Genomic DNA, 15,993 nt, shown 5'->3' on the forward strand with positions numbered 1-15,993 from the left:
AATGATGTGTAATGACTAACAAATTAGAACCGACATTTTCTTTATATGCAATTTATCAGAATAACAAGATTTGAACAAAACTCAGGAAAGAAATTAAGAAATCTTATTTATAAAATATTATATATGAAGGTTTTTTTTTTTTTTGGGGGAATGTAGACGGGCACGGGCACTACTAAAGTATATTCTAGAGATTATAGACAATATTTATAAAAAAAATAAAAAAAATTGGATGAAGCTCATCGAAAAACGAAAAGAAAATAATTAGTGAGAGGTTGGAAATAGAAACAAAGAGGGGCTCAGTTTCCTCACTTGGATGCACGGCTAAGAAATCAGAGAAAACGATCTCTTACTTACTAGAAGGAGAGTCGTTTTCCCAATTTATAATAGCTGTTTTCAGTTTATAAAAAACGCGTTCTGTTCATCGATTAGTTTTTCAATATCCAAATTCCGAAAACAATTTTCTGGAAATGGTCCTTCATTTTAAAAAAAGAAAACCAACCCGACATTGTAAACCGATGAAGTTAGATATTGGTAAGCTAATTATCCGACTGTCATCCTCGGCTTAATCTAGGCCTCACGTAAAAACCAACATGCGTCGACCTCTCTACACCTCCCACACTTTTGGAATTCTCTTCCCCCTTGATCCTCCCTATATATTTTGCCACTTTTTCTCCTCGATCTCATCCTCTGACTCAGGTTCAACTCTCGAAAATATCAAAACTCATTGCAATTCTCCTCCTTCAAAAAGATGGCGAACAAGTTGGAATTCAGAGGACTCCCTCCTCTCGCGATCGCCATCCTTTCCCTTCTCATTGCCCTCGCACAGATTGCCGTTTCCGACGACAAAATCCCGATACCCGCCGATAAATCCCAAGTGAACGCCTGGTTCCAACAGAACGTGCAGGCTTTCGAGGCTCGAAAGGGCACGTTGGACCCAAACCTGGAGGCTGCCGAGGCCAAACCCCGAAGGTGATTAGGGTGTGCCAAGATGGGAGTGGCGATTTCAAGACGGTGACCGAGGCCATCAACAGCATCCCCGCGGGAAACAGCCAGCGCGTGATCGTGTCAATCGCGGGCGGCGTGTACAAGGAGAAGATCACGATCGAAAGGACCAAGCCTTTCGTGACCTTGTACGGATCGCCTAACGACATGCCAAAGCTCACGTATTCAGGGACGGCTCAGCAGTACGGGACGGTCGACAGTGCCTCCATCATCGTTGAGTCCGATTATTTCGTGGGCGCCAACCTTATTATCGAGGTGTGCATCATTTGCAATCTTTGGTGTTCTTTACTCTTCTGAATTTCTCTCGTTCGCGCATAAACCTTAATTTCGTCCTTTCAAGGTTTACAAGATCCAGATGCAGTTTAACACTTCTTTTTCCCTGCTCTTTTTTTTTTTTTTTTCCCCTAGCATAAATCATTTGTTTGATCAGTTCCATCCATGTGTCATTGCATGCTTACATGCATGATGCACGTACGTTTTCATGCTAATCGCAGCTGATTTGTTTCAGAATTCTGCGCCGAGGCCCGATGGGAAGGCAGCAGGTGGACAAGCAGTGGCTTTGAGGACTTCCGGTGACAAAGCAGCCTTCTACAATTGCAGGATGCTAGGGTTTCAGGACACGCTCTGCGACGATAGGGGCTTCCATTTCTTCAAGGATTGCTACATCGAGGGCACCGTGGATTTCATCTTTGGATCGGGGACTTCTATTTATTTGGTATGCATACCATTTCTCCATACTTGTTCTCAGAGGATTTTTCGACTAATTTGTCATTTGGAAAGTGCTCAATGAAGTCATCACTGAACTCAACTTTGGTTGCGGGTGCACATTGCAGAACACCGAATTGCGTGTCCTGGGAGACAGTGGATTGAGCGTGATAACGGCTCAAGCTAGGCAAAGCAACACGGAGGACACCGGCTATTCGCTCGTGCATTGCAGCATCACTGGAACCGGCAATGGCACGTTCTTGGGAAGAGCTTGGATGCCCAGCCCGAGGGTGATCTTCTCTTACACCGACATGAGCAGTGTCATCAACCCCCTCGGCTGGTCCGACAACTTCCATCCCGAACGCCAGAGGTACACATAACAATATTCACCATGATGCTATCCCATGCAGCTCTAGTTCATGAAATGCGAGCTCGACTCGCATAAGATAGATGTCAGCCACCGTCCACCTCATCGAAGGGGGACGGCGTGAATGGACGTGATTGCTTTGAGTACGATCACGCACGGTTTCATATTCGCATGTACATATACATGGAACAAAATCGTAACCGAAAGGCTCTTCAAACTTTGCAGCACGGTGACGTTCGCAGAGTACAAGTGCTCGGGGGAGGGATCGACCCCGGCGGGGCGGGCCAAGTTCGCAAAGCAGCTTAGCGACGCAGACGTCCAAACCTTCATCTCCTTGTCCTACATCGTCGGCTCCAAGTGGCTTCTTCCTCCTCCTAGAGTATAGAAAGATGTACCCAAAACTCTTCCCATTTTGATCATTAAAAGGTGACAACCGCTTAAATGTCATTGTATCGTTCAAATTATTTATAAAAAAAAAAAAAAAAAGGCTCTTGCCGAGTACGTACTATAGCGAATTATTATGTGGCGGAATTCGGTCGGACTGTCCATGCCTCTCCACCTATCTCTTGCTGTAAACATTGCGTTTTTTACCCCCAAATTAGAATATTGGTTAATGCTTTCCGGAAGACCATTTTCTAAAAAATGTTTTTCCCTTATCAATTTAGGAGATTTATTTCCCTAAATTTAAATATGCATAATTTCTTTATCCATAAATGGCTTTCCATTTAGTAATCAATTTTAGCAACAAAAAAAAGGCGAGAAAATTGGAAACACTGATTTGTGAAAATTTCTTTTACTTAAACAAACGCACTATAAGATTCAAATGCTTGAATAGTTGAAGTAATGGTATTGCTATCCCGTCCTCAATCAGATCAGTAGGTCCAAATCTCACATATATATCGAACATTTTTCTAATTAACCAACATCAACCTTCTTTGGCTAACATATAGAAACATCTTTCATCGACATCACCCTTATTTGGAAAATGGACTTAACATGCCAAAATACCTTAGGAACTGGTCAGGAATCACCAAAAACCAGTTAAAATTTCGTTGAACTGGTCTGAAAATATCTCAGAACCAGTCGGAACGGCTTGATTGAATTGGTCAACGCCTGTTAATGCCGGTCAATGGGCGATTAACAGTCAGTCAACACCGATCGACAGTTGGTCAACGGTCGGTTGACTTGGACTGCTAATGTGGCGAAGGTGACATCGTGGTGACGTAAGCATAAGGTAGGTGCTAGCGCGTGCAAGGGCGCCCGTGGATCTCAAGCGTAGAGACTCCAGGCGGCAATCGTGGTGGTGGTTGGCCATGGATTTCGACGTCCTTTAGTGACGAAATTTTAGGATCCAGTTCTTCTAAGGGCAGCGAGTCTGATGGTGATGCATGTTCTCCGAAATTAGCAACGAAAGAGTCTTGAACAACAAATGAAGCCACGGATTTGAGGATGAAATCTCCGTGAGCGGGTGATTAGGCTTCCGTCATGATAACCACTGAGGAGAAACACTGCCAATGTGGCTGTCCTTACTAAAATAGACTCGATTGATACTTTTTAAAAGACAATAATTCTAATATCAAGTTGAAAATTAAGATAACAGAAAATTTGTAAATTCTGTTTTTTTTTTTTTTTTTTTCAAGTGAAGAGTACATGCCTATTTGACTATCTAAAGTAATAAAATATTAAGTAAAATCAATTATGACCAATTAAGGGAAATACACAAAATCACGAAATGTCCTAAATATATGTCTCATAGTTATGATTCCCAAATCTTTTTGTCCAAAGAGAAGTTGCGGCATCCCTTTCCATTCGAAGACGAAGACCCACGGTCGTCCCGGTTGCGGGTCTAACTGGCCGTTGAATCATCCATCGATTTTTCTCTTCAATGACTGGTCTTTTATTTTTTATTTTTGTTGAACAGGACTCATGCGTTCTAACTAAATACCCGAGGGTTCACACGTATCTGATTCTATATCATTACATCCATTAGACTTTTCCTACGTTAAATTCCCCTTCAGCTAACAGATTAATTGCGATCGCTTATTTAAAAATAATAATCTAAAGATAATGTCATAATTTCTTGTTCGATATTTAAATTGAATAAAACCGAACTTGTTTAAAAAATAAAACTAGAAAAAAAGGAATGAAAGAAAAACAAGTTCTTGGTAGACCTTGAAACTGGATCGAAAAAAATAAGATAGGTTCCGGATCAGTTTCAAGAGAAATATAATAGGTTTCGAATTCTAAAAATCGAGAACTGATTTTAACATGGTAAGTTTCAATTTTCAAATCTAGAAACTACTCATTCTAGAACTAATCATTCTTAACAGATAGGGCAGTCAAAAGGCTGTTAAATGCACCAATCGAAATACTTCAAGAACTCTAGGTTCCATTATCTCTCATATAAGAATTCGTTGCATCGCTTTCTAGACAAGGCCCAAATTGGATAATGCTGTGTTGGGAATAACGGATCCCCGAAAACCGAATTCGACACTAAATCGAACCCCTAAAGCAATGCGGAAGACGAAGCTCGGGAATAACACGTATCACCGATCGTAAAGCACATCACGGATTCGAGCGTACCTTGTTAGTCACAGATTAGACACCGACGCCGATAAGAGGAAGAGAATCTGGCCCTGTTTGATCCGATGACGCCTTGAAGGAAAGAAAAACGCTTACTATTTTTCTTTTCTATTTTGGAGAGAGAGAGTGCGCAGGAGAAGACGTACGTACGTTGTTTCCAACCGTTGTCATCTCTCTTTCTCTCTCCTCCCTTTTATACCTTCCCCCATCCACGGGCCCTATTCCCGTGGGCCGGGCCTTTTGGGCCCAGCATGGGCGGACGGGCCTTAAGCCCATCACCAATTAAAACCATCATCTCCCACTCGCACATGGTGGGCTGAACATGATTCTATTTACCTCTCTTCAACATTCATACCGGTGAATAATCCGTGCGACCAGCATACTTTGAGAGCTCGTTGCTATACATCTGTTAGGAATATATAGCAGCTCATAATGGGCATCACATCCTGAGTAGATTTAGTATGCAGTACTCTAGATCGATTGATCACATTTATATCTCTCTTAATCTCTTTCAAACAATGATATATATATATATATATATATATATATATATATATATATTGTATTCACAATATGATTATCACAAAGACAATCATAATTGATTAACCGGTGAATACAAAAACTACAATGTGATTCTCCAAATTCGATCTTCCTCTTCCCTTCAAACTCTCAATTTCAGTTCAGCTTGCTTTTCTAGAAATGCCACATTAGATCGAATCAACTCATGACCATTGGCAACACCCTAAGATAGCAAACACTAAATAGAAATCTTGAGAATAAGTAAGAGTCATGAGGGGACAAAAAAAATTGAGGAACTCTTTTCCTCAAGAGTCTCACACGTTATAAAAGTTGAGATCAAACTTTTTGCCACTCTTATTAGTCGTCTCATGCATACGTAGTATGAAATACGTATTACGGTATTAACTCCTTTCCCATGGAGCGTATGCCTACACTTTCAATACCGTACAGATAATAGTTCAGACATACCCAATGTCTAACTTGAGTTCACATATCTACTCAATCATAAAATTCATCAGAACTCATATCTGGCATCATAAACAGATAAAGTAAAATATGTGGGTTATTTTATTTTCGGACATAGTTAGTATTATGTCCTCATCTTAACACTTAGTTAAGGCGACATACGTATTTTAAGTTTGAGCTCTTGATTATCACCTAGATAATAAGCTTAAAAATAGTCTCATCTCTATCTATCACACAGTAAATAGAGGCGATTACCCGTGTGAGTGGGCTAATCTTATATTTGTCCGACATACTTTCTCAACTTAAAGTAATGCACTGAACATTAAGATGCATAAAGATCAAACAAAGATTCATAGGCATTAATGATGAAAACACAAATTCATCAAATGTGAACTCTTAGGGAAATTACAATATTCAATATATCATCCTCTACGCAATCCTAGAGATTTCACATGGCCACAAAACACATCTCTAGGTATTGGCTTTGTCATAGGATCTGCTACCATTCTATGCGTAGTATGTACTCTAAGTTCACCTCTTTTCGTGCAATCATATCCATGACAAAATTATACTTGGTATCTATGTGTTTGGTCTTGCCATGATATTTTGGATCTTTTGTGTACGCTTTCGCTGCTTGGCTATCACAGTTAATCAATAACAAATCTGCAGCACTTCCAATAACACCTAAATGATCCAATAATCTCTTAAACCAAACATCTTCTTATACTGCTGCTGATAATGCCACGAACTCAGTTTCCATCGTGGACAAGGCTATACACTTTTGTTTCTTACTGCTCCAACATATGGTGCCATTATTCGGTAAGAGAACAAACCTAGAGGTAGATTTCCTTTCATTTAAATCTCCTCCCCAATCAGCATCAGAATAGCCTTTGAGTTGCAGATCCTTTCCTTAATAACTCAACGTATAATCAGCAGTTCCCTTTAGATACCTCAGTATTCTTTTAACGGCTTTCCAACGTGCTTGACCTGGATTGGATTGGTATCTACTCATCATTCCAACTGCAAAACATATGCCAGGTCTTGTATACATCATAGCGTACATCAAGCTTCCAACAGCATTAGCATAAGGAACATGTTGCATTTGTTCCTTCTCTTGTGGAGTCCTTGGACACAGTCTATGGCTCAATCCTTCACCTTTTGCAATAGGAGTATCTATGGGTTTACAATCTTGAAATCTTAACTCCAAGAATGTAAGCTACATCACCCATGTCTTTCATCTCAAAGTTGGAAGACAACCAACTCTTGACAGTATTAACAAACTCTATATTGTTTCCGACAATTAGTATATCATCAACATATAATGATATGATCACAAATTGACCTTAGGATCTTTTGATATATACACAATGATCCTCATCTATCATTGTAAAGTCATATCCCATTATCGCATTATGAAAACGTATATACCATTGTCTTGACGACTGCTTAAAACCATATATCGACCCCCAAAGTCGACATACCTTTTCTTCTTGGCCTTTCACTATGAAACCAGCAGGTTGTTCCATATATATATTTCTTCCTCTAATTCTCCATTGAGGAAAGCAGTCTTTACATCCATTTGATGTAACTCAAGATCCATACTAACCACTTTTGCCAGAATAATGCGAATCGAGGTAAATCTCACTATAGGAGAAAATGTTTCTTCATAATCAATTCCTTCCTATTGATTATACCCCTTCGCCACAAGGTGAGCATTATCCCTTTCTATCGAGCCATCAGCCTTTCGCTTTATTTTGAGAACCCACTTGTTCCCAATAGCTTTGTGTTCTTTTGGAAGATCAACTAGTTTCCCAAACTTGGTTTGATTTCTTTGACTCAATTTCCTCTTCCATTACATGAATCCATTTTTCCTTACTAGGGCAATTTAGAGCCTCATTAATATTTCTTGGCTCATCCTTATCTTACGGAGCAATAATAAAAGTTTCCCCTTCAATATCAAAACGTCGACGGGGAGTACTTTGGCGACTTATTCGCCGTATGGGAGATTGTACACTTTGCACATCATTTCCCATTATGCTCCCACTTGGAAAAGATAATGATGATGTCGTCTCATCATGTGGTTGCAATTGAGAATGAGTTGAATTCAATTCATCATTTCTCATATTACTCCCACTTGGACGAACTACACTAATATCATTATCTTAATCCAAGGTTTCAAATAGGAAGTAGTCTTCTCCTATTTCGCCCTTCTTAGGAAATTCATCCACTAAGAATGTGACATCCCGTGATTCAAATTCAGTTATACTCCCACTTTCCTGCTCACCTATGAACACATACCATTTCGAGTGTTCGAAGTATCTCATGAAAATACTCTTCTTTCATTTGGGACCATATTTCCCAAATTTGTGAGAGGACTCATTAGTATAGGTAGTACAACCCCATGGCTTAAGAAAACTTAAGTCCGGTTTTCTATCTGTCCACAACTTATATGGAATGGAAGCAACTGATTTGGAAGGCATCCGGTTAAGTATATAGGCAGCAGTTAACAACGCATCACTCCAAAAAGTGATAGGTAAGTTAGCATGCGCCATCATGGACCTAACCATTTCTAGTAGGGTTCTGTTTGTTCTCTCTGCAACACCATTTTGTTGAGGAGTATATGGAATAGACAACTGTCTTTCTATTCCTTTTTCATCACATAATTTTCTGAACTTATCAAATAAATATTCTCGACCTCGATCAGATCTCAATACTTTTTTTTTCTTGTCTAATTGATTTTCTACTAAGTTCATAAACATTTTTTAAACAACTTATGTTTCAGATTTATGAGAAATCAAATAGACATATCCGAATCGAGTATAATCATTTATAAAAGTGATGAAATAAACAGCCCCTTGCCTTCCTCTCATATTCATTGAACCACAGACATCATAATGGACTAAATGCAGAGGAAATTCAGCTCTTTTACCTTTTCCAAATGGTTTCCTTGTCGTTTTCCCTACTAGGCAATGCTCACATATTGGCAAATCGACTTTTTCAATGTTACCCAACAAGCCCTCTTTGGCTAGTCTATTCATACGTTGTTGGCCAATATGACCAAGTCTAGCATGCTACATAATCACATCATTATCATATGAATTAGGAGACGTGAAATAAGGGAATAACAAATATTGACATCACCACAGTCAACATATAATACAATGAAACCATCCAGAAAGTGACCACAACCATAGTAGTTTGTATCCAAATACAAATCTATACCTCTATTATGGAAGTTCATATAAAAAACAAGTTTAACCAACACCAAAACATACGTTAAATTTCGACGAATCTCTAGAGCATATGGAACGTCATGTAGGAACAAGATGCGTCCACCACGCATGTTCAATTGGCAGGTGCCAATCCCTTTAACTTCATTTCTGGAGTTATATCCCACATAGATCCACTTAGTTCCAGTCGGTATCGTCGGAATTCCACGAAGGATTCTCTATCCTTCGCTACATGGTTTGTCTTTCCTGAATCTACAGTCCACAAAGGATTGGATTCAGCCAATAATTCAGAACTTAACACATAATCAAAGTTCTCAAATGTACAAGAGGTGTTTACCTTTTTCGGCTCACAACAGTTGCGAGCATAGTGACATTTTCTTGTCACAATTGTAACACCTCACACTTGACTTTTTCTTCACTTGAGGACGTTTTCCTCTTTTGTGTTGGTTAACTCTTGATTTCTTATAACAAGGACTTGATCCTTTGCATTCCCACATATTGAACGAATCAATACGCTTGCACTTAGAGCTCAAAGCCCTTTCTGAGCTAGGACCAGCATAGCCAATGTCTATTTTCGGCTCAAATGCCGATAGGCAATCCTCTACTAGCTCAAGGTGGTGCACGGCATCCTCTAGATCTTCCATAAATGGTCAAGAGCTTCTAGTGCTTATAGCTTTTCCAGCACATATTGAATCTTCATATTCAATATTCCACAATTGTTGCCGTTCATATCAGCAATTACGTTCTTAGTTGCTGAAACCATCGATTTGAACACATCAGACTTATATGCACGAATAATTAATGCCTATCATTTATGCATCCCTTTTGCACAAACCCATCATATTAATGAACAATTTCAAGCAAGGTTTTAGAATCAAAAGGTCACTACGTTTCCAATCATCCTACAAAATCCTAACTTAAAACTATCATTAATATGATTGTCATATGCAAAATCAATTCTATGAAGCTACAAAAACTTCTAAACTACCCACAGCTAATTACCCACAAAGAAGCAACCAGCAATAACAGAAAGCAAATGATAATTGATATCCAATAAAACAATAATGCTTTCAACATAATACAACAATCCATTACACTAAGTAATATACACAGAAGAAAATATCAACATAGAATAAGATATTCACACTCAATAACATCTCAAACTAATCTAAGAAATAATTAGGGAATGTTCCTTCTAATCTATCAGTCAAAATATCTGAGATTTTTGAAGGCACATTTGCCAACCATGGAAAAACTTTTGGAGAGCTTTCATGTCGCCTCCAAGGCGCATTCACTTTACGCCATGTGGCACTCAATCTAAGAGTTGAAGTTTTGGTTAACTCAATCCTTTAGTACTCTCTAACAAAAGCTACCACTAGACTCCTATAATCCGGGACCACGTTGACCTCCCATAGCCGATCTAACACTGCTTGCCATTCAGGTGGAAGAGTGTTTATCAAAGCCGGCATCTTCTCAAAATCCGGCATGAGATAACCATTCCAGATGATTTCCTGTATCATCTAATTGACCCTGACCACGTGTGATACTAAATCACTGTCATGCCACCGATAATCAGCTAACTCTTTCATCAGCCTTTTCAGTCTAGCTCTTCCTTCATCCGTTCTCGGGGTTGCAGGTATCCTTGCATAACGCTTCATAGTTCCTGCAACAAATGCAGAACCAATAAATGGATCACTTATAATCCACAATAAACAAAATGGAAAATACATAATTTTCCATGATTCATGCAACAAATGGAGAATAAAAAATGGATTACCTCTAACCCACATAGACATTTTTGAAAAAGAAACAAATCTTCTTCTTCTTCTTCTTCTTCTTTTTTTTTTTTTTTTTTTTTTTTTTCGGGTCAACGGTCGCCGATCAACGGGTCAACGGACCGGTCGGGCGGGTCGGACGAACCGACCGCACGTGCCGCATGCGTGCGCGGGTTGACGTCACGCAGACGTCAGCCCGCACGTGCCACACGCGTGCCAGGCGTCCGCAGTCGGGTCGGGTCGGGTCGCCGGTCAGGTTGCCGGCCAGTGACCGTCCGGCCAACCGTCGTCAGCGCTGACATCATCCCAGCGGTTACCGACCGTTGGGTGACGTCATGCTGACGTCAGCATGCATCGGTCCATCGACCGGCGCGTCTTGTTTCGCCGGCCGGCGGCGAGCACGTGCCGGTTCGCCGACCGGCGCGTGTGTCACACGCGCTGGGCGAGCCTGCGCTTCCGGGCGCGTCGCACCCACGCGCAGCGCCTTCTGGCCGCACATGTGGACGCGTGCAGCGTCGCCCGGCGGCGCACGACATGTCGCCGAACTCGCCTCGACGAGCCTTTTCACCCTATGTTTTCAGAAATCGATTTCAAGTTATGGAAACTCGAAAAAATTGATGAACAGTGCTCGGGTGTCGGGATTTCTCGCCTCGATCCATGCCAGCCAATTTTCTTCGCGAAAATTCAATCAAAAAACATCAAACAGGTCGGGAAAACGTGAACTAGGGCTCTGATACCAATGTTGGGAATAACGGATCCCCGAAAACCGGATTCAACACTAAATTGAACCCCTAAAGCAATGCGGAAGACGAAGCCCAGGAATAACACGTATCACCGATCGCAAAGCACACCATGGATTCGAGCGTACCTTGTTAGCCACAAATTAGACACCGACGCCGATAAGAGGAAGAGAATCTGGCCCTGTTCGATCCGATGACGCCTTGAAGGAAAGAAAAACGCTTACTATTTTTCTTTTCTATTTTGGAGAGAGAGAGAGTGCGCGGGAGAAGACGTACGTACGTTGTTTCCAACCGTTGTCATCTCTCTCTCTCTCCTCCCTTTTATACCTTCCCCCATCCACGGGCCCTATTCCCGTGGGCCGGGCCTTTTGGGCCCAGCATGGGCGGACGGGCCTTAAGCCCATCACCAATTAAAACCATCATGCTGCAACAGTGGGTCTTTTGCGGGTCAACTACGCTGTCAAAACATCTTCATCTGTTTTGAGGGAAAGTGTGCGGGTCAACTACGCTGTCAAAACATCTTCATCTGTTTTGAGGGAAAGTGCTCAGAAGGCACCTTATGCAAATAGCGGACTGCTCTTCAGAAGGACCCACCACGTTCCGCAGCACTGTTTCAACATGAATCGCGAAAGCCAACAACAGCTGTCGGCCAAACAAAAAAGTGACAATAGCTGGAAGTGGATCAGTCAAAGATGATTTCCAACATCACAGCATTCCTAGTAGCTAACTTCTACTCCACGTTTAAAAATTAGCATTTAATTTCATTATCGTTCAATATAGATGTTATTTAAGAACATTCATTTCGACTCTAGAAGAAGTTATAAAATCATGAATTTCGCTGGAACTAACAATATCCGAGGATCATGTGTTTTTTACCTCCCTCATTAAAAGAAAGCTAGTGCATACAAGTATGGATATAGCTCACTTTCATAATTAATTTAATTTGCTTGCGGGTGATATTCATATTTTATAGCCACCCAATCAGAAATTTCATTCAATCGGGAATAGAGGAAAAATTAAACCCAAAGCGTAAAGCACTCTTATATCGTGCATGTTCTTCCATTCAATGTTTCATACATGCACAGACAAAATAAGAATCCCTTCATTCTTATCCCTTTTTCACATAAATGTGGGTGCTTGTTATGTATATTATTCCAAGTAACTTTGTCGTTTAATTGCGCTTTTGTTGAATCGATCAACTTCGGTTGAAAAGTCTCGTTACCGACACAATTTTCTTTTATTTCGCCAAGTATCACCAACGCACCTTTATCCTTTCTTCCGCGTCGTAAATTCCTTGGTCTTGGTCTTGCTTTGACGTCCTTTACGTAGATGTGAACATGAAGCATGTGTTCCGACACAGACCGGATCCATCGCCGAGTATTGCAACGTTCGTTTTACTGCGTGGCCGGCCAGATCTCTCTGTTCATGATGTCTATAAATTGGAGGGCGTTCCTTCGCTCTTAGACATCTCCTACTCACTGATCAACCCTCGTAGGACTCGAAAGCCACAGAAAAAGAAAAAGAAGAAGAAAGTGAAAGAGTAAGAGAGAGCAGCTAGAGTATCGACGATGAGATCGGTGTCACGAGCGACGATGATGCTGGTGGTGGTCGTGGCGATAGTCGTGACCATGAGCAACGAGCTGGTGCATGGCCAGACGAGCCCGAGCCAGTGCAAGGAAGAGAGGAAGCAGTTGGAGAGCAATTGCAGGCCTGTGATATTCGGGAGACAGCCGACTCCCCAGTGCTGCGCGAGAGTGAGGGCGACTCATGTCGAGTGCGTGTGCCCTTATGTCACTCCCAAACTGGCCGCTCTTCTCGGCGTCGATCGCACCATCAAGCAGATTGAGGGCTGCGGAAGGACCGTCCCTCGCAACTTCAAGTGTGGAAGTACGTCTCTCTCTCTCTCTCTCTCTCTCTCTCTCTCTCTCTCTCTCTCTCTCTCTCTACCGACCGGCCGGAAGCACAATTATCGTCGCCTTCTGTTTCCATTTCTGTAGTTTATCGATTGCATGCGGTGAACGAACGTCGAAATCGAAGCTTTTGAGCTATCTGATAACCTGATTCTGAGCGTGTCATTTTTCTTGGTGCAGGTGTCACCACCCCTCCTTGAGCGAGGATCGACCCCGCAAGCAGTTGCGCGGCTATTATAATAAAGTTTTACTTGAATAAGAGATCTGCTACTCAAGCGCGACGGATTTTGCCGGAGAACTATTCTGACGTAGCATGGCCTGGATCAATAGATTATCACGTTCCTCTTGTGTTGGGCAATCTTCCCTTTTCTTTTCTTTCTGAATTCTATTATGTAAGCTTTTGGATTATGGAATGTCATTCGGCATAAAAGATTTCGAGAGAAGGTGTCATAATTACGCTTGCACTTGAAAGATATTCTGGATCTTATCAGTTGCACTTGATACACGTCAAATATTATCTTAAGCCAGTTGATATGCATAGCACTTAACTTCGTGAGAACTTTGCAATATTCATCAAGTTTGACCGATTTCGAGCAATAACAAGTTAATTGGAAAATGCACATCCAAGAATAAGATGCCAGAATGAGCTAGGCCTTGTCGTCTCTACAAGTCAAAATGAAATGAAATACAACGAGGGTCGTAACTTCATAAATTTTCTACATCTCAAGAACCTTTCCACCTGTCCCAGGATATTGGGGACCTTGTCACTTGTTTCGACCCGTCATGCTATTTTTGCCTAAATGTGAAAAGCCGCTACTGAAGGCAAATTTCCCCCCTGCAAATTGACAAGAAGCTTAATGCAAGGAAAATTGTCCCAAAATCCTAAATTTATTGCATTTTTGTCAAGTCAGTCCTAAATTTTTCAATTTTGCCAATTGAGTCCTAAGTATTATCACTTTTGCCAATTTAGCCATTCGGCTAATTTTGATAAAAAAAAAATCACTAACGTAAACAATGGTTGCCCTATGTGGTATAACGATGTTAACGTGGATAATTTTTAATAATATTTTTATTATTTTTATTGTATTTTTCTTTTTATTTTCTTTTATTTTTCCCTAACTCTAGGCCAAGGAGGTCACTAGCCATAGGCAAAAGTGTTGCTGCCTCCACCAGCCACGGGTGATGCCCTCACCTGGGGCATTGCAGCCCTCACTTGATTCTAGGTGAGGGTCGGCCAGCGACCTCGACCCTGCCTGCCCAGGGTTAGAAAAAAAAAGGAAAAAAAATAAATTAATTAATAAATGGGTGTCGCTAGGTCTTGAGAATAACGGTGAACTTCCAGCCATGTATTCCAAATTGGAAGAGAAGGCACCCGACAGGTCAAGTTTGGTCCTTTTTGTCTTATCTTAGCCTCTCTTTTTTTTTTTTTTTTTTGGGGTGCCTAAAGTTATTGCCTAGGTTATGTGCAAATAATTTTGCGACACTCACTTGAAACCAAAAAAAGGAAATCAGACGCATCTCACCGAAATATTGCTTCTATAAAAATACTTTGCCACCCAAAAAATGGAATTTTACAATAAAAAAAAGGCCCATTAAAGCATGTCCACTGAAAAAAAAAATAGAATGATTAAATGATCAACGAGAGCACAGCACATTAATTTTCTAGTAAATAATGTATCACAATCCAAATGTCATATTTCATTAAATAATATAGATCCATCGTTCATGATACGTTTAAGATAATTTTCTATTCAAAAAATATCTTTAAGCACAAAATTAATGTAATTTATTGGAATACTTCATAAAATTCCATAGAGTTGGGTGAGTGGGTGAAAAATAGGCATACTTGCATGAGATGCATATTGTAGAATTTTTGTGTGTTTCATGTGTAAGAAATTTTTAAAAAGGAAACTACTTTTGGAAAATTTGTCAATAAATGAAAGGATGAAAAAATCACTAATAACTTGTTTACACATTCTCTACATAACAAGTTTGCAGACTCCAAGGGCAGCGGAAAAAACGAATAAAAGAATCTTTTACAAACTACTACCAAAAGAAAAAGATTTATGGCAAATAAAATGAAGGTGTAGAAGTGTGAGTGGAAACTAGACAAAAAAGTTTTGAGCTTTCCTTGAAGAAATTTGTGGCCTGAAATGGGCCATAATTCTCACAGTTGATTTCCCACCGTCACTTCAGCATTTCTATGAGAATAGACTCTGGCGAGATCCATGCATGCGGGTCCATGGTGGATATGGTCCCATACAAGAACTTTTCCACGTAATTGTAAGGTTGGCTATCACTTGGCAAAAGCCGAACCAAGCAGGCCCTTGGAATAAGATGATGTGTCAATGATTTATTCAGACAATGAATTTTGTTTTCCTTGTTGTTCTTAAGTTGCAACTGGAAGGTTAAATGAAATTTGGCGTCTATACCTCGGCTCAAGAATGAAGAGTAGCGATAGCACGTACCGTCTTTGGGTGAGAGGAGAGTGGAGAATGTGTTTGTTTCAAACACACGAAGCCAATAATGTGTTCGGGGCCGAACAATATTTCGTCCTTAACTTGACTCAAAACATGTTTGTTTTCTTGTTTCATAACAATTACCTAAATAATTTTAATTAAGACCCGAAACATGTACTCAACTTGTTTTTTGTTTGGGTCATGTTCAGATTGGATCAAGTCGGGTTTTTGGACACCC

The 15,993-nt window shown here is 40.5% G+C and overlaps 2 protein-coding genes across 2 annotated transcripts; both read left to right on the plus strand.

The window, feature by feature from the left end:
• Positions 1-748: 748 nt before the first annotated feature.
• LOC104426935 (putative pectinesterase 63) lies at positions 749-2,459 on the plus strand. Its single transcript, XM_010040105.2, is given in 5 exon segments — positions 749-958; positions 961-1,257; positions 1,511-1,717; positions 1,836-2,077; positions 2,300-2,459. Coding segments are annotated over 5 exon segments (1,116 nt in total).
• Positions 2,460-12,825: 10,366 nt separating this feature from the next.
• LOC104424307 lies at positions 12,826-13,734 on the plus strand. The gene is made up of 2 exons (XM_010036673.3): positions 12,826-13,273; positions 13,477-13,734. The coding sequence occupies exons 1-2, from the start codon at positions 12,955-12,957 to the stop codon at positions 13,494-13,496; spliced, it is 339 nt and encodes a 112-aa protein (XP_010034975.1). The 5' UTR covers positions 12,826-12,954; the 3' UTR covers positions 13,497-13,734.
• Positions 13,735-15,993: the final 2,259 nt, after the last annotated feature.

This window comes from Eucalyptus grandis, chromosome 11 (assembly GCF_016545825.1).
Source record: "Eucalyptus grandis isolate ANBG69807.140 chromosome 11, ASM1654582v1, whole genome shotgun sequence".
NCBI lineage: Eukaryota > Viridiplantae > Streptophyta > Magnoliopsida > Myrtales > Myrtaceae > Eucalyptus > Eucalyptus grandis.

Coding starts and splice junctions, on each gene's coding strand:
- LOC104424307 (XM_010036673.3), top strand. CDS start 12,955: ATGAGATCGGTGTCACGAGCGACGATGATGCTGGTGGTGGTCGTGGCG. Junction 13,274..13,476: donor TCGCAACTTCAAGTGTGGAA/GTACGTCTCTCT, acceptor TTCTTGGTGCAG/GTGTCACCACCCCTCCTTGA.